The sequence below is a fragment of the Chaetodon trifascialis genome, chromosome 5, assembly GCF_039877785.1.
Source record: "Chaetodon trifascialis isolate fChaTrf1 chromosome 5, fChaTrf1.hap1, whole genome shotgun sequence".
In the NCBI taxonomy this organism is placed as follows: domain Eukaryota; kingdom Metazoa; phylum Chordata; class Actinopteri; order Chaetodontiformes; family Chaetodontidae; genus Chaetodon; species Chaetodon trifascialis.
Window position 1 is genome coordinate 28,896,365 of NC_092060.1, and position 19,113 is coordinate 28,915,477.

General features: G+C 43.4%; 1 protein-coding gene across 3 annotated transcripts in view; it reads right to left on the minus strand.

Moving 5' to 3' along the window:
- glra1 (glycine receptor, alpha 1) overlaps positions 1–19,113 on the minus strand; it is a 97,340-nt gene that overhangs the window by 3,140 nt on the left and 75,087 nt on the right. For all 3 annotated transcript variants that reach the window (XM_070961929.1, XM_070961932.1, XM_070961930.1), the window contains 2 exons: positions 18,415–18,629; positions 13,725–13,871 (listed from right to left, as the gene is read on the minus strand). In XM_070961929.1, coding sequence (XP_070818030.1) covers positions 13,725–13,871; positions 18,415–18,629 — 362 coding nt within the window. The remainder of the gene's footprint in view (positions 1–13,724; positions 13,872–18,414; positions 18,630–19,113) is intronic.

Sequence of the window (19,113 nt, forward strand, 5' to 3'; positions counted from 1 at the left end):
TAAACTAGGAAAATAACAGGCGCTCCAAAGTGCCCTTCAAAGTTAAAACAACACCCGTGAAATTAAAAATGATCAGACAAAAAGCCCTCCGATGATTAGAAGTCAGCTTTGTTTGGATTCACATTTCTGATAAAAGACGATAAAAAAAAAATTCACGCATGAATGCGACTTGTGTCCCCCTCTGGGCCGCTGTGGGAGACTGTGTGGCAGACTATCAGCAGGGAATCTCTCCAGTGCATTCTGGGTAAGAAAAAAGGTGCTTTTTGTGTTATGGAAAACAAGCAGGAATGCAGCCTGAAGCAGGAGGAAGTGTTGGCAGCAGGAGAAGTTGACGACTGACGCAAAACCTCTGCAGCAACAACAAATCAAGCAGCCAGTAAAAGAAGACGGCTCGACTCCCTCCTGTTAGACCCGCCTCCAGCTTCCAGCAGTGGGGAAAAAGGCAAAATAAATAGCCAATAAACTAATAATAAGCCAATATCCATCAACAAAAAGACCGACAGGAGGATAAAAATTCCTCTAAATCAGATCAGAAGCACAAGACAGACTTTTCCTACCTTTGTGTGTGTGCTGGTATGTAAAGCATTCGTGTGTGTGTGTGTGTGTGTGTGTGTGTGTGTGTGTGTGTGCGTGTGTGTGTGTGTGTGTGTGTGTGTGTGTGCATGCATGTCAGCGTGTGCGTCTATAGATATGTGTATGGGTGTGTGTCAGACCACCAGGTAGCGATCCATTTTTAGCACTCCATGTCCCCGTTCTGTCCTTGCGTCCACAAGAACCCATCTATTACTGTTAATACATGTACACACACACACACACACACACACACACACACACACACACACACACACACACACACACACACACACACACACACACACACACACAGCATGTCTACACGTTAGCCACGATGCTAACCGACCTCTGCCCGTCCTTCAGTGACGCTGCTAAACTATTACAGATGCTCTGCTTTATTCTCCCTGCCATGTGATTAATGTGGAGGGCGGAGGGACGTGAGAAGGAGGCGCAATGAGGAGCACAACAGAGGGAGGAGGCGTGATGAGGAAAAGAAAGAGAGGAGCAGAACAATAAGGGAGGTAGAAGAAAGCCCCGCAGCCTGACAGACAGCGTTCGGGGCAGAGACCCCTGACTGAAACCAAACCTTGGTTCGCCCAGGTGATTCATTAAATTCAGGCCTAATTAGAAATTTCCTCCATTAACACAGTGAGGACCAGGCTATGGATGGATGGATGGATGGATGGGTGGAGGCAAGGACAGAGGAGATAAACAGTTGGGGGAATGAAGCTTTGCCCTTTGGGTTAGACGAGGGAGGAAATTTACGGCCTCGCTTTGGATGCAGCTCACTCGCCTTTTCTTTCCCCGCTGCTCCTCCCTCCATACTCTCTCCACCCTTCTCCTCCTGCATTCACAAACCTCACGGCTCCTTCTACACTAATTACACATTTAAAACACACACCACTGCGTGAAAATGACACACACACTCTCTGTTTCCACCTGTGGTAAGCTTCAGAAGGTTCGGCCAATCACAGCAAGCGGCGTCACACGTCGCGAAAGCTGCACAGCAACGGCGAATAACCTTATTGTTGATGTGTTGCAGCACCACCCGCGTTGTATTGATACTTGTTCATATAGATCGATGCTTATAGTCCACAAAGATGCACAGGCGATGCATCAGCCCGCAGGTAGCCTACAACCTGCGACCACAAATACCGCCAAAAACCGGTGAGCAGAGATTTACCACAGCAGGCTACGACCAGGCCACCACTGAAGACAACCAATCAGGTTGGAGCTGCTTCAGCTTAAGACGTCAGTATTTCTACATCCTGGTTACAGCCCTGCCTCGGGCTGCAGAGCCCGGGGGCTGTGGGTCAGGGGTCGCTCCCCTGTCACACACTCACATCATCCATTTGTCATAATGGGCACAGCTCATATCAGATTAGCTCAAAGAAGGGCTTCTACTTCCAGGATGCATTCAAACTGTCCATTTTTTTAATTAAAATAAATAACAAGAACTGTCTCTGCATCAGGTAAATGTGAATATATGAAGCATCTGCTGTACTTTCTTATTTTCCCCACATTTGTTCCTGTTTATGTAAAAGGGCCTTTAGATAAGAGAAAGAGCAAAACAGATAGAAAACAGGAGAGAATGGAAAAGAGGTAGAGAGTAATGCATTTTAAAAAGTGACGGGAGGGAAATATGGAAAAAAAGGAGAAAAGAGGAAGAAAAAAATGCAAAGGGAGAAAAATCATCTGTAAAACGGAGGCAGAGCGATGGAAGGGAGAGAAGAGGGGGACAAAGGAAGAAAGAAAGAGAGCAAGAGGACCTCTTAGCTCGCTCATCCATCATGCTTTCCTCTCCCGATTGAAGCATTTATATCTCTGCCTCTGCTGATGTGATTAATCGAGCAGATTAGCAGGAAGCAGGACGCAAACCGCGTCAGGCCCGCTATCCTCCGACATCTCCTCTGCAAATATTACCCTTGGATACTTGTTTTAGAGACCCGCATTTACATAAAACACGATTCGGAAAGGTGTCAGCCTCAACTAACGCCGGCATCAGTCTCTCCTGAAGGAGGCTGGAGGAGGAATTCCTCGGCTTGCGTTCCGCTTTATCATTTCCCCCCAGAAGCAATTCCAGCCGAGCAGCGGGGAAGGAAATATATTATAAATTTGCCTTTGCTGATCAATTTTCTGGTGGATTCATCTCAAACCGCCCTCCACCCTTTCCCCCTGTTCTCCCCTCTGCCTCTCTGCTCGATTAAGGCCATTTGAGGCTTTTTAGGATGTTTCAGCATCAATATGTCAGCGCTGAGTGGATTCTGTGGAGCTGAGAAGAATGTCTGAGTAGATGTGGGTTTAAAAAAGGTTTTTTTTTTTTTTTTTGGTCTATGGCTCTACTTAAAAAGATATTTAAAAACACTAATATTTTTCTTAGAGCTGGTTAGATTGATATCAGCTGGGGTGAACACCCGGGAATACGTCTGGGATCTCTGACCACTATCTGATGACGCCTCAGGTGCCTTAAAGCCAGTTTTAGTCTCATCATGGCTTAATGTTGTTTTAAAATGGGGGAGAAAACTTGGAAAGGTAGTACACATACTACAACACCTAACGGCTTAGATTAAGTCAATAAACGGCCACCTGCACTGGTCTAGATTGGTTAGATTTTCTGTATGTGGTCGCTTGAATCCCAGTCCACCTTAAGAGCAGCACACAACACCACAATGAGCATCATCACATGTTGACAGTGAGATGGAGGCTTATGCCACTGTCCTATTTCCCACTGTTGCCCTGTGACGGTGGTCCAGAAAAGCATGAAAGTTGATCACATTAAATGGTAAATGGACTGTATTTATGTAACGCTTTTCTAGTCTGGCAACCTCTCAAGGTGCAACACAACAACACTGCATTCACCCATTCACACACATTCATATGATGGCACAGCATCGGGAGCGGTTTGGGGTTCGGTGTCGTGCCCCAGGATACTTTGACATGTAGACTGCCGATGCTGTGGATCGAACCCTCGACCCTCTGATAACCGCTCTAACCTCCTGAGCCACAGCCGTCCCCGTCAGCTCAGGCAGAGGATTGAAGTTATGCTAACGTGAGCTGACTAGCATCAGTCATCAGCATTAGCTCAGTATGTTTCACCCCTCAAAGTTTGACCTGAATGCTTCAATTGCAGTTGCTCCTCATGTGTTTTGGATCAGGGTCCTTTTGTGGATCATTTGAATACATACTAGGCTTTGTCGTAGTTGCAGTTGGGTAGAAATGCAGAGATGTCGCAGCTATGTATAATTAGCTTTTGGTGATATTGCTTGAAAAACGTAGCAATGACAGTAAAACTCTCCATCCATCCCCGCTTTTCTCTCTCTCCTCCGTTTGTTTCCATCGTCCCTGCTTGCATTAAAGCATGGTGTGTTAATGTCTCCTGCTCATCAAGCCGCTGACCTGGAATGATTATCCACATGATCTGCTGCACTGCTCCTTTCGCTGTCTCCTCTTTCAGCATTTGATCTGAATAACATTTCAGGGAAGCCACAACACCTTTAGCTTCATGCATTAAATCTGACGTTTAAATGTCAGTGAGGGTTCACTTCAGCTTAATGCAGGGTTAAAATTAGCCTTTGATGTCAGATTCATGCCGAGCCCCCACAGAAACACCCCTAACCACAGCTTTCAATAATACTGTGTGATTTCATGATAATACTACATTCAATCTAAAGGATAAGCTCGGTGATATTCTGTGTTTTTTTCCTCATTGTTGAAGTATTTTGGTCTTTTCAGACATAAATCTTTAAAAATGTGTAGTTTAGGACACAACACTTGTTAGAACGATCAGTTCACTGTTGTTTTAGGCCTTTTTGTGGGATTTGTTGACAAAAACAACATCTGTCATTAAATATAAATCTTGCAGAAATATACTGAAAGCAAGGTAAATGCAGACATGCACATAAACTTTCTTTTACTTTCCAAACACAATATTTCTGGAAACGTTATGACACACGTGCTGTCTGGTGAACCATTGCATGTAACGTAACATCTGACGAAATGTATACTGCATATTTGTAAAACTACACTCATTTTTTACCATATAACTGCACACAAAATACTAATTGAAGTAATTGATATTCAGTGATATTCAGCAACATTTTTCTTATTAAGCTCTTATTGATACTGGTTTTACTGTGGAGATATCATTCAGTGCTGCAGAGCTTTTACAGTTATATTTTGTATTTAGTGATACTGTTTGTTTGTGCGTGCTTCATAACATGATGTTGCAGCTCCAAAATCAAGTGGAAAAGAACTGAGGTGAGTTAGTAAGTCTTCGAGTCCAAAAGGTCAAGGCTTTAGTCTTGTAAAGACATGGAGAACCTGAGGAGAATTCATGTTTTAGCTAATCCAGCTGCTTTTAAGAGCATAATAAGGGCAAGGGGTCAAAGCGTTGCCTCAGCCAGCAGTCAGCCACATAAATATGGATATTAACATAAAGATCTGCGAGGTAATTGGCTCCAGTGAGTTATATTCAAGACATAAGTGTCATTAGTACAAATGCAGACTACATGCTGGATGAAAACAAAGAGGGCTTCCACTCTGTCAATTACTGTAAGCGCTTCTTCGTCTAATGAGGGAACAGCGAGCGTGTTGCACGACACTTCACAGCCGACTCGTCAGTCTGAAGGTTGAGTTCAGCCCGCGGAGATCGCTGATCGCTCTCCCTGCGCCTCTTCAGGCCTCTTAATCCCCACGCTCTCTTATCTGCCGTTGTTCTCAAAGCTGCTGAACAGCCTGTGAGATCAAGGCATTTAGAGCAAACCAGCATGTAGAGCTTCCCCCCCGCCGAAAAACGCCTAATCACAGCTAACGAGCTGATTATAGCCGATCAATCAGGAAGTCGGTTTCCCTAATAAGGCGCTGTCATTGTCAAACAGCGGGACGGCGTCTGCAGTCACAGGGGGGGTCACACCCCTCAGGCCACTTCTCCAAATGTACATCCCTTTTCCCAGAAGGCTGAGCGTGCCAAAAAAAGAGCCAGCTGCAGGGGGGGAAGCATGTCAAGGCTCCTCGGTCGCTCTTATTTCTCTCCTCATGTTGTTGAGGTGAAGGGAACTGGAAGAGGACAGTCGTCCGGCTTTAGTAGCTTTCTACCTCCAGGCTGAATGAAACAGGGTTTAATGTACGTTTTTTTATCCCTGTGATACTGGATGGGATTTCTAATGTAGGCCAGTTATTTTTGATGCATCTGACTGGAGTCGTTGCACTCCAGAAGGGATAATTCCTCACAAATGATTTATTTTAATGAAAGCCTTCCTTGATCTAAAAATACTAATTTGCATTCTGCGGCCTGAACTTCAGAAACAGCAGCGAGGACGCGCTGACGGTCCTGATTGAAATGGAGGAGAGAGGCGGTAATGTTCGACTTCCCTTTGATTTCTAAAGGGGCTCTCTCCTTTTCAGTCTGGAGAGCTTGTCTGTGTTAAACAAGCGAGCTGCTGCCAGGCGGGCCTATCCTTCAAGGATGAGTGGCGCTATTGATCTGATCCCTCTGCAGTAGTTTGACTCCCCCAGCAGGGGGGGATGTCACTCTGCCTCACCACTCAGAGGAGTGGTGAGGCACTCTCTTCCCTCTCACTGGGCTGTGGTAGCCGCCTGTTTGATACTCTGTCTTTCTAATTAGACAGCCTTCTGAAGCAGGTAGCCTCAGTGCAATCGCTCCCGCTCTTTCTCCCTCCGTCTCGTCCTCTCCGGACTATCAGTGTCACTAACGAATCAATAAAGCATCAGGGTAGAAACCACAGAAATCAGCACAACTGGGACTACCACAACTGCTGCAGCTACCTGCTCTGCAACGCCAGCTTCAACTCCAGCACAGAAAGACGAGCCCAAGTGCAGGGATGGCAGTGCGGGAGTGCAGCTAACACTGAAGTACATATCAACAGCCAAGCCGTCAGTTCGATCAGACGCTTTGCAACTGTGTTTAAATCCACGAAAAGCTCGACTATTGCTTCCAGAAATCACAGAACCCGTCAGCCATCCTGCTAGTTTCCTTTCAATCTTATATATCTGCTTCAAAGAACACTTTCATAGCAGCACGCATACGTCGTAACAGTTGCATAAAAGCCATAAAACCCTCAAGGACATTCTTCACTCAGATTATCGAGACTTCCAACTGTACTCAGCTGCACCTCGTAGCTATTCATCACTGCTGTGGCCACAATCACAGCAAACAGATCCCTCCAGGGAAGTATTGCACTAATCCAATACATCCGACCATCCTAACACAATTACCACACATAATTGAAGATGTGTGCTAACCATGCTGGTAATTCCCATAAAACACCACTAGCTGAGCCGTAAAGTATGTTCCTGCTAATGCCAACGCAGATTGTTTGTGTTTAGATTAGATTAGTTTAGCCTCTTTGTATTTTCCTTTCTTGTTAAGGGAAACTTTTCAGACAGCACACATTCATTAGTAATCAGTCCATAATAAAACATAATCCCCTTGAGGGGTGACGCTGTGGCATTTGTAATGGCGGTAAACAGGCGCTCAGTGTATTATTATTGTGAGAAAATACATTCCTGGAAGCGTTCAACAGTGCAAGAAAAGGTCTGGATCCTGACCGAACTGCTCATGAATCCAGACCAGACCATGTGTCTTCACTGACCTGACGAAACTGTTTTGTGTGTGTCTGTGTTTGTGTGTTACCTCCGGTCAGATCAACAAAACATCCATCCATTCACCTTGCTGATGTCCAACACTTAAACTGGGTCGGTGCCCTTAAACACACTGGTTGCAAAGTCAAGCCACCATGCTTTCTTGTTGATTGTGTGTAGTTTAAGTAAAGTTACGTGACGTGCTATTAAATTGTAGGTTTTTGTTGCATTATGCTCATTTATGTTGGTGCATTTTGCAGCCATTCTTCGGGACCTCTGGATTCTTCTGGATTATTTCATTTGGTGTGTCAGATTAAAAACTCTAACTTTGAAAGAACCAAACAGTTGATTTGGTTCTGCAGAATTACTTCTTCAGTGGTATCCAGCATGGTAACTACATATGGTAAGATGTTGGCTACGGCAAGAAAAGCTTGGCGACCAGAATCTCTCTCTGTCTTCAAAAATTGCATGAACACCGACCTCTTCTAAGGCTTATTCACCTAATATGCTCTTTCTCTCTCTGTCGCTCTAAAAAAAGGAATTCACTCTGCGCTTATGTGTTACTTGATGCACCTGCAGCCTTGCGGCTCTTGTGTCAGGTGGAACATGGAAGCGAATGCTGAGGCATTTACGCTCAAAGGCTTCTGCTTGATCTACCGGGGCTTTGATTGTACCTCACTTGTACGTTGCTTGGGTCTGTCAACTGAACACGTGTAAAAGATATGATGAGGGTTCGGCATCTGAAACAGTTGTTACACGTTGGATGTGAACTTGTCGCTGTAAATATGACAAATTCCTACAGATACAGGGTTGCTCAGCTCGGTGTCAGTGATACTTTGATTGAGCGTGTTTCTTTTACTGCTACTGTTTTTCATGTTCTTTGCATTCGTGCTGCCTTCCTCTCCAGCTTTTGTTTCTGTTGGCGGTGGGACAGCAGCCCCTGCTGTAGGGTAGTTTACATGTGCTGCAGGCCAGCAGTGGTAGTTTCCTCTGCAGAAAGCTGACTGATAGCCCTCTCAGAGCCGTAATGGAGGGCTGAGGATCACATTAGGCTCACATTAGAAGGACTGGCCAGAGAGGTTAATTAAGAACGTGTGACGCCAAAGGACTGCCTCTCTCTCTCACTGCGTGTCAATGGGTTTTCACCATTTGCTGGATTTATTTCACAGCAGAGCAGCTGGGATTAATGGTGATGATCTCATTGAGGGTGCTCATACTTTTAATAATGAATTTTATTCTTGGGTCTTTTTATTGTGCTTGAAATGAAGTAAAAAGACCCGGGAGCCGAATTTAAAACTGCTTTACACTTTTGAATGATCCCTACATTTGGAACGTCTTATGCAACCCTCTCTGCAAAATCCTGTTTCAGATGCAAATACTGAAAATTCTCTCTGTGTTTTCTGAGCGTCCTTAAAAGTCCTTTTAGTTCTGCTGAGATTTCTACTGCAAAAAGAGAAAAGCTGCTTAATGTGTTGTATCTGTCAAAGGTTGTGATGAGACCAGGTTGCCGGTGCACAAGTGGTAGAAAGTACATTTAATGGCAGTAATTAAGTACAATTTTGTAGTACTTGCCGGAGTACCTCCGTTTTATCCTTCTTTAAACTTCTAATCGACTACTTTTAAGAGGGAAATATTGTGTTTTTTCTTCAAAGTCCAGCGTGCAGGATTTAGAGGATCTATGTGCAGAAATTGAATATAATCACCTGAAACTATGGACTGTTGTGTTTTCATTGCCTTAGATTGAGCTTTTTTCATCTCCAGCGGGAACAGGTCCTCTTCCACCATGTTACACCACCATGTTTCTACAGTAGCCCTGAACGGACAAACCAAACACTGACTCTAGAGAGCGCCTTTCTGATTTTCGTGAGTTGAGAGCAGCGGAGGGAGGATTCAGATGGTTGCAATCTGCAAACTCACCACTAGATGGCACTAAACCCTGCACACTGGACCTTTAAAGTCATTTATTTGAAAGATGTAGTTATTTTTCAGATTCTGTTTCAACACAAAAACATGAAAAGATTAGAAAATGTTGTGTATTATTATAGATTAAAGCACAAAACAGTCCATAAAGTGATTAAATTACCTCTATTTCAGCATGATAATCCTCTTTACATGTTAATGCATCAAAGATATCATCTCCTGAATTACAAGTCTACGTAGTACAAATGTATTTGCCTGTAAGTGAGTATTTTTACATTGTAGTAGTTTTAATAGTTAAGTTTTAGTTAAGTAATAGATGTGAATATTAACCCCATCACTGTGTTTTCTGTCCTCTGTTGCATATTGTCTTCACCTGATGAATAAACTTAAGTTAAGCTTCATCTGATGAGTTTTGTTATTGTATGTTTTATCTCTTTGCCTCTTGTGACTGAGTAACACTAAACCAAATCTAATATCTTTAGGCAGGCTAGCCAGCTGCTCAAACTATCCCTTTAACGCCTGCTTTCAAAGTACATTAAAGGTTTAAATTCATCTCTGAAGTGCGTTCAGAGCACAAAAAAAAGCACAGAAAGCACAAAGACCTGCATTCAGTTTGGTTTGAATCTAATTTAAAAACAAACTGCGTGCTGGTTGATTTACTGGTGCAGCTGCAGTTTTATGGGAATAACCAGTGATGCACACTGGAACAGAGCGTATTAAAACTTTCTATAAGTCGACTGTGATATTATATTATATACCGTCTTTTTCTTCTCTGTGCCTTATGCTCCTGATGTGGAGGTTAAACTGTTCATTATATTGCTGCACTTCATTAGGTGATGTTTCCACTTGCACTAACATCTCCGTCATTTGGCCGATGCTTTAATCAAATTGCCTGACAGTGCAATAAGTACATTTATTTTTTAACGTGTGGCTCGGGTGTGAGAAGGCAGAAGTAACCGGCTAAGTGTGCATTCACATGCGTTTGCTCTCTGCTACATGCTATGGATAGAAAATTCCTACTAAATAAATCACACAGTGTGAAAAACAGACCGCACAGTCACCTAAATTCACCGCAGAAAGAGCCGTCAGACACGTGTAATGACTGAAATTAAACATAAAACACGGCTCGGCTCTAGTCCTGATTTCACCTTCTGCTGCACAACATGACAGTAAAAGCCTCTCCGTCAAAAACATCCTGTTATGTAAAAGTATGAAAACCTGAATTGTCTCATTTTTATGGTGTGAATGGAAAAAAAACTTAGGATTAGGATTCCTCAATAACATAAATGCTGCGTCAGCCGTGAAATGACGCGACCCCAGCTGAACAAACCAGCTCCTTCATTAGCAAATTAACTCAAATTACGTAACAGGTCGATGGCCTAAATTCACCTCCTGCTTTCGTCACAGGAGCAGAAATAAACTGTGTAAGAGAAAACTATGCAAAAGGTTCGGTGCACCAGATGTGGGTCAATCCTGAGCCCGCGGTGCTCTCGCTCTCTGCTGCTGCTGTCGGGGGGAGAGAGGGTCGAGAGACATGCCAGCGAGCAGGAAGTCAGGGTTGTGTGTGATTTACCTGAAAGTGCAGCGGCAGCTGGACCGCTAATCTACCTCTTCACCTACCATCACAGCTCAGGGGATTGGGGATTACAACAATAGGATTTAGGATTTTGAGTTTTTTTTATTTTACATATCTTTTTCCCACAAACTCTGATTCATTTTCCCGTCTCAGCTTTTATTCACTGAGCCTGACGTGGGATGTTAGGACGCCTTCACAGACAGCCGGCTGTGATTGATCACCTGAACTCTGAAAGTTCCTCCTTTAATTTGGATTTGTCCAAAACGAGAATGATGCTGATCTGAATTTAATTCGGTATAATCACGTCTCAGTTACTGTCAATGAGGTGGTTCCCAACCTGGTCAGGAGGTCACATGATCTGAGGGGGCCGCAAGATGAGAAGCAAATAATTATTATTTCTTTTTCAAATCTCAAATGTTTGGCAGGTTAAACATCTTTAGGTTTTGGATTATTGATTGCAATATTGCACAACATTTATTTGTATTTACAGTATATTTACATTTAGTTTTATCTTGTATTCACTGCTGCTTTTTCTGCATATGTATTTTTGTCACTTTTTTATTTACTTTTTTAAATTCTTGTATATATTCTATGGTTGTCTGTATGTTTTTTGTTCATTGCTACTTCAACAAAACAATTTTCCAGAAGCAGTCTAAAGTCTAAACATCCCCAAAACTGAAAAAAGAGAAAATATTGTTATTATCATTTTTTTTACTGTGCTTATATTTTCTTTTTCTACAGTTTTACATATTAACGTGTTATATTGAAATCTAAAATATATACATATTTGACCATGTGCAATTCAAATACTCAAGGTAATATTAATTTTATACTCTTTTGTATATAATGTACATATTTTTTTTTATCGTTTTTATTGTCTATTTGTTCTTTTCCTATATCTCCTTTTCATTCTTGCTATTATTGCTGTCTGTAACATCTTAATTTCCCCGGTGTGGGATCAATAAACTTTTATCTTATCTTATCTTCAAAACATGACCTTCAGCCTTCACCTGATCCTGACTCCGTCCTCCACCCTAAACCACACCAATCTAATCTTTCAGTGGACTTTGTGGCACCGTGTCCTCACTTCACAGGTCCTCATAAATACAGAAACGCATGAACATGCACACATGCACTAAGACGTGTCAAACTCAATCAAGCAGCTCCAGTCATGGCAGGCACGAACACATGCCCTACAACACCCAAATGCACGACAGCACTCGTGAATGCACTCATGCATGTTCACCGGCTGTATAGATACAATCTCCCCCTCCCTCTGACGCGCACGTGCACGCGCACACGCACACACAGCCAGGATGTTGGGAGTGTTTACTGCAGGCTCATCGTTGCGTTTCTTGTGGGTGTTTGTGTTTTCTTGTCCTCCACCCACACAAACACACAAACCACCAGTTTCACAATCAACCAGCACTTCAATATTCCCTGCAGGCCTGACAGCTTTACTCCTTATTCAATACAGCAGCCTGGGACTGATAAATCCAGCTGGACACATAGAATTGATTGATTAAATGCTCCAAAGACAAAACCGACGAAAGAAAGCAGACGAAGGAAAAAAACCCTGATACATTTCAACAATCCTCCAGGGAGAAATTGACACCGTGCTTTGTCATTTTTACTAAATATATCCAAAACAGTGTTGAGAAATTAAATGAACTGACATATTTTAAGGTCTCCGCTTTATCTTCATGTCATCAAAAATAGTCTTCTTAGGCTTGGAGACAGTTTTTTAAAAAATAAGGTGGTTTTGAGGCAGACGTGTTTGTTTTGGACTTCACAGCGATGTCAAAAGACGGAAAGACAAAGCTTGTTGATGCGGGTGTGATGTTTAAACACTGCTGTTCTCCGTCAGCGGCGGCCAAATGAACAGGTTAAAGCATTATTTTTAACACCATGCAAAGACACAGACGCGTTTAAGAAACATAACAGTTGCTAAAAAAGATTTATTGAACATTTTGAGGCACTCGGTTCACCTCAAGGTCTCAAATTCTCAATCACATGACCTTCATCACTGTCATTGAAGTGTAGATGTCCGTGTTGACTTCCACTCATCACAGGATGCATTTCATGGCTTTTCTGGAGCTTTTGATCACTTCACATGATCCGTCTCCACATTCGTACAGCTCAGCTTTTAAGCCACCAGCTCCATCTGCTGATGAGGATCATGCAATGTGACCGAAAGCTCCAGAACATCCACTGAATGGACCGTGCAGTGCAGGGCGGACATGAGAGGGACCGAAAAGCAGGTTTCAGCAGTCACAGCTGCACACGCGCTGTTTCTCGTAAATGATGCATTTCCACAAACAAAAGTTTCAGCGCGGAGGGAGAAGCTCCATGTTTCTTCTCCTCGTCTACACTGTGAATCCATTATGAGCCTCGTTTGTGTTTGCTCCGCGGCGCAGCTTTTAATCATGCTCAATGCTCCCCCCATGAAACATTGATGGCCTGCGTTTCTGCTGGCGACGAGCGCCACACAAAGCTAATATCAGACACCCAGTGAGTCTGCCAGAGGGCCCGAGGATGGAGGAGAGCGGGGAGTTTTATCCACATGCATTCTGCTGTTTACAGTGTCACCTCGACGACCACCTAACAAGCCCAAATGTTTTATTCAGCAGAGGATTCCCACAGCGGTGCTACCGCTTCTCATACCTTAAAAACAACAACTGTGGTTTGAAACTATTTGTTTGTCTTGTGTTTGGACGAAGCTGAGGCTTGTGTGTGGACAAACCGCTGAGCTGATCGTGTTTGACCATTGGAAAACAGGGTTCGTCTGGTTCCAGCTGAACGAAACAGTTTAAAGGACAGAAGAAGTGAAGAGTTTGATTCAAAAATGGAGCTTATCGTCATTAAAGTTTTGTCAAATCCTTTTTATTCTTTAAAAAGCACCAGAAGCTGGTCTTTTCTAACTCAGAATCATCTTTGGAGCTTTTTTGAATCCCACTCTTCATCCCAGCTGAGACTTGACAAAAAGCAGATCAGATGGAAAATGTACATGTGGATGTAATGTTTGACTTCATGCCAGGTGTGCCCGAGTGTTCACCTTCATGTGTCGTCGCCTCCGTCTGAAGCGCAGCAGCTCCTTGTGCTGGCGGGCGATGAAGTTGACGGCGGCGTACTCCAGCAGAGCCGAGAACACGAACAGCAGACACACGGCCATCCAGATATCGATGGCTTTTACGTAGGACACCTGCAGAGGGGGAAGAAGGCGTCAGAGGTTCACCTGTTGGGTCGTGAATCTCCCAGCAGCCACGACACCTCGCTTCATAATCATGAGATCGTCAGGATTGAACAAAGCAGCTCTGATGACTAAAGTGATGATGGGAGGAAAATAAAATGTTTAAGTCTTAAAGTTTGAGACTGTCAGGATAAATCGTTTCCTCAACACTGTATACATGCACACTTTGCTCCCTGGATTAAAGGAAATCAAATCCTCATAATTTGTTCTCTTGATGATGAAAAATGTGCATAAAAACTATTAAACATCAAGATAAGACAACCTTATTGATGCGTCTTAGCCCTGGATTAAAATCAAAGTGCATTAAAGCAAAGTGGTCCAAAGAGAGTGAACGTGTTCACTTTGAGAAATAAATTCAGAATTTTGTCAGACGGACTGTTTTGAGTCTAAAAATGACTTTTGAAGATGAAAACATTGATATCGAGTTTATAAACGAGTAACCTTAATTGTAGAACAATCCATAAATACTCATTTGAGTGAACAGTTGACATCAAACGTCCACAGGGCTTCACGCTGCAGGAAAGTGTTTCTGTTTGCAGGCAGCAAGAGGACACTTTCTGTCTTTCGGGCTGACTTTTGTGACGTTTTTATTTTTCTATGAACCCTAATGGTAAGTATTAATATGTGTGTGTGTGATCAGTCAACAGAAACCTCAAACTGCAGCCAATATCCTGCATTATTAAAAAAATATTCCAATTATGTCTGAATGGATTCAAGCTACATACACAACAGCAAACAGCACATCAAAGTATTTCCATTTGATGCACAGAGAAGCAAAATTATATTTGTGCTCCAGAGTGTCGGTTTAAAAATCCCATTTTACGTCCTTTTAAATAAAATAAAGTGCTTACAGATCAGCTACAGAACGTGGCTGAATCTAGCGACCGTGCTCACACTGATGTGTGAAAATCAGTGATTCACTGAGCGAGAATCATCACGGCGAGGCAGAAACACGAGCGGTCAGCTGTGGGTTAATCCACGCCGAGAAGACAACACTCCTCTGCTGAAGAGCTCCTGACGCTTCACCTCCGCCGCGGCGGTGAAGCTGCAGAGGGTCGGACGTTAAACCACTGCTGTGGAGACTCTGCACGAGCGCAAACATGCGACTTCCTCTGCACATGCTAACTTTTGCTAATTGCTTAGAGCTGAGATCCCAGTTTTGTGCTGCTTTGTATATATTTGGATCCACCAGACTAAACGGACAGCCAAGAAACAAGATACAATCAGCACAAAACCAGCCGAGCGTCAGCAGGTTTTACATACAAACAGCGCGGTTTGATGCAAGATGGACGGGCTAAGGAGTGTCCGGATAATAAGGGCTAAATGACGCCTGGTTGGATCACTGTCTGATTGCTATCTGCCCGCCAAGTACCATTATTCAAGTGCATTCACCCCGGCCTGTCATTACAGCTCTCCATCTCCACACGCAATTACACGGAGCAGCCAGAGAGGGAGATCCCTGCTCCATCCCAGCGAGAGGAAACCCACAATCAGCCGTCTAAAATCCAATTAAACTATGACTTTAGATCACTTTCACAAACGCAAACGCTTATCATCGCCGCTCGGCCTTGTTTGTGCTCGTTTGCGCCGAATCTGATGCCTGTGAAAACATTTATCTTCGAATGCCTGACCGACCCCCCCCCCGCACGCCCGCCCCGCTCGCCCCCCGCCCGAGCTGCTGAGAGCCGCTGAGGCCTGAATGGTCAACTGGTTCACTTGGTTTGATGGTCATCCAGGCAGAGAGAGAGAACCAGGGAGCGAGAAATGGAAACAGAAGAAGAGCAGGAAGAGGATTCTTACATTACCTGGATTAGCATTGAAAAACAAAAACAAAAAGGGTTTTTAAAGCTGCTGCACACAGAAATTTTACCTTGAAATGAAAACCTCTTTTATACGAACAGGAAGAAAATGTTGGGGAGATGAACGCAGCCTGATCTGCTCACCAAGTAATATTCCGATTTGGACGGTCGGGGACGTTATTTTGCAGCTGTTTGGATGGATTTATAAAATTAGAACAATGTATTCTGATCAAAATGAGACGAATTCTGCATTTCCACAAAGCAGCTTTAAATACGTGAAACGACCTTTTAAACGCTCCTTTTATTCCTGGAAAAACTTCGCTTCACATAAATACATCCATCTCCGAAAGGTGCTTGAAAGGCATTCTGGGAACAAAGCGCTAAGTGAAGCAAATGAAGCAGATGGAGTCAGAGTGGATCCACCAAATGTTGGACATCATGTCTCTAAACACTTCATTTCCCGGTGTCCTTTTTGTTTTATTGCCAATTTGTGGCTTTATAACTTTCCGTAGCAACGTTTGCAATCAGCAATGAGCTGAAATAAGCTTTTTCTTCATTTTGGCGATTAAACTGCTCTTTTATTTGGTGCTCGCAAGATCTTAAAAGTGAAAAGAGAGGAAGAAAAAATGCCTCAAACTGCAATCACAGTGTGTTTGGATGCTGTAATGTTGATATTTAGAGGCGTTGAAGTTGGTATTCAAATCTCAAAGCAGCTGATAGATCCTTGATTTGTGAGTTTTGCTTTATCTTCATATTATGGGTAATGTTCTGTGAATGTGACGTTGGAAAAGTCAGATTAGCACAGTCGGTGGTGGAAAACAAGATGATAGCTGATAATCTGCATTGAACTACCAAAAGCTAAACGCTGAAGGAGGGCAGCTTTCGGGCTGGAACCAGCTAAAACAAACGGAGACAAACTGACCATCGGCGACCATTTTTTAAAGGCAGCTAAATGCCGCTTGTTGCCCTTTAAGTTCATATAACCAACCTCTGTAGCAGTGCTTTTATGTATTAGCATTGTGTTAGCATTTTGACTAATGGAGCTGCATGTTTCTGCATTTTGTCTTCCTGCATCCAACACTTTCAGGTGAGTGAACCACACATGCATTTATCAGAAGCTAGAGTGAATATTAGCATCATCTTCATCTTCATCATCTTTGCTGAATAGTTCTCAGATAAACCTCTAATATTTCCTCTCCTCTCACTCCTTCTCCTCTTTCCTCGTCTCCTTTCCTGCCTCGCCTGCCGTGGCGAAGCCCTCCTCTGTGGCATGTGAAAAGAGCCGTGTGTGTCTGCTATCAATCACACACACACACGCACACACACACAGATGTACGTGTGTGTGTGTGTGTGTGTGTGTGTGTGTGTGTGTGTGTGTGAGAGAGCAGTATGCCTACCTAAGCTCAGCTGTGCTGTGTGATCATTACTGTGACAGCTGAACTGCAGAGGAATCACGGTTCACTTGTTCAATTTTTAGAGCGCATGAAGCACCTAATGTCAACAAACAGTGAGCGAGTGTGTGTGTGTGTGTGTGTGTGTGTGTGTGTGTGTGTGTGTGTGTGTGTGTGTGTGCTGGGGATTACAGCTTCCCTGGACATAATTATACAATCCTACAGGCTCACGCAAAGTCTGACCGTTATGTTTTTTTCCTCTAATCTGAAAATCCCTCTCGTTTTTTCCAACTTATTTTTCTCGTCTTTGTTTCCTTGAACATCTTGTTTTCATTCTTCTCCCGCCCTCCATTTCTCTCTCATCCCTCCTTTTTTCCTCCAGTCTAACATAAATTTGTCAACGAAGAGGACATTTTCCATCTCTCCCCTTTTCCTTTTCACCCGTTAATTCCTCTCTGTTTCCATATTTGCTTCATTTCTTCTCTCCTCCTTTTAAACGTTGACTCTTCAGCAGAATCTCTCTTTCTCTGCCTCGATTCTCTTTCTTCTTCTCTTCCCTCCCTCGCTGCCTTTGTTTTAGGAAACAAGGTTTTTACCCAAATGCATCATTTCTTCGCTGTACTTTTTACTTGGACATTTGCTTCTTTTAAACTCATTTAAGCTACTCATAAAATAAAGATGACCTTATATTTTCAGTACTTATACATCATTGTTTAAAAGGTGAGTAACAAGATGCTGTGCCCTGATGATATTATAATTTCCTATCATAGTTCAGGTCGGACAGTTACGCAGGAAAATGGAGCCTGAAGCTAAACAACACAGTCATGTTCCAGCTGTCACTGCTGATTAGCCTAGCTTAGCATAAAGACTGGGATCAGGGGGAAAGCAACACATCCTCACACCCGAACAGCTGAACAGATTCACTGCCAAAGAGGCCGAGGAAAAGTTCAAAATGACTAAGTTACTGTGATGTGCGTGATTAACTTAATATAAATCATCGTTGACTTCTGTGTTCTTTTGATTCATCCACCCACTCCACCTTCCTCCACATGAGGACTTTTTTCCTCTTTGTGCTGCGTCGCCTGACTTGCTCCTTTGCTCCTGTCATACTTGCTGTGGCCACTGGAGGTCGCCACCGGACAATACATGTAAAAATGAGTCGTAATAACCTGCGGCTGTTTTTTTCTGGTCTGTCCAAAGCTGCCGAAATAAAACACGCCTTTCTGCTAACTCTAAAAAAACTTTTTACATATAAAATGATCATTTTGTTTATTACGAAAGCTGGCGCGTTTGATTCGTCCTCACCTTGGGCAGCGAGGCTCTGGAACCGGAGCTCTGCGTGGTCATGGTCAGCACAGTGGTGATGCCCAGACCCACCCGGGCGGGCGCGGCGTCCATGTTGATCCAGAAGGAAACCCAGGACAGGATGACGATGAGCAGAGAGGGGATGTACATCTGGATCAGGTAGTAACCCATCTGACGCTCCAGGTGGAAACGAGCCTCGATACAGGTGAATTTACCTGGAGGAGGAGATCAGGTCAGGGGGGAGGGGGAAGCAGGGGAGGAAGAAAGGATTTTTATTAAAAGAGGAAGAATGTAAAAGTTAAAAGCAACTCCGGGCTCAAAATGAAAGAAAAAAAACGCCCATTATTCCATTTTATTTAAATCTACTGTGATGCTCAGCTTTTTAAAAGCAACAGAAAGAGCTGCGCCCTCCAAAAGGTTATTATTTTGTAATGAGAAGGCTTCAAAGATATTCACCACTTAGTTATATATTCATGGAGCCAATCATTTTGTCTCAGTAGGTGTCCTGTTTTTCCACGTGCATATCTCATTTGGAAATGACTGAATCTGCAGAGCATCAAGCAGAAAAGGTCGGTTCCAGGAAAAGAAATAATGACGCTGGTCGAGGTTTAAACCACTTTCTTTTGTTTGTCATCTTTCATCAGTTTCCCTCAGGTGGTGCCGTTCCATTAGCAGTGAAGAGCGTTTCTGAATTCCCCA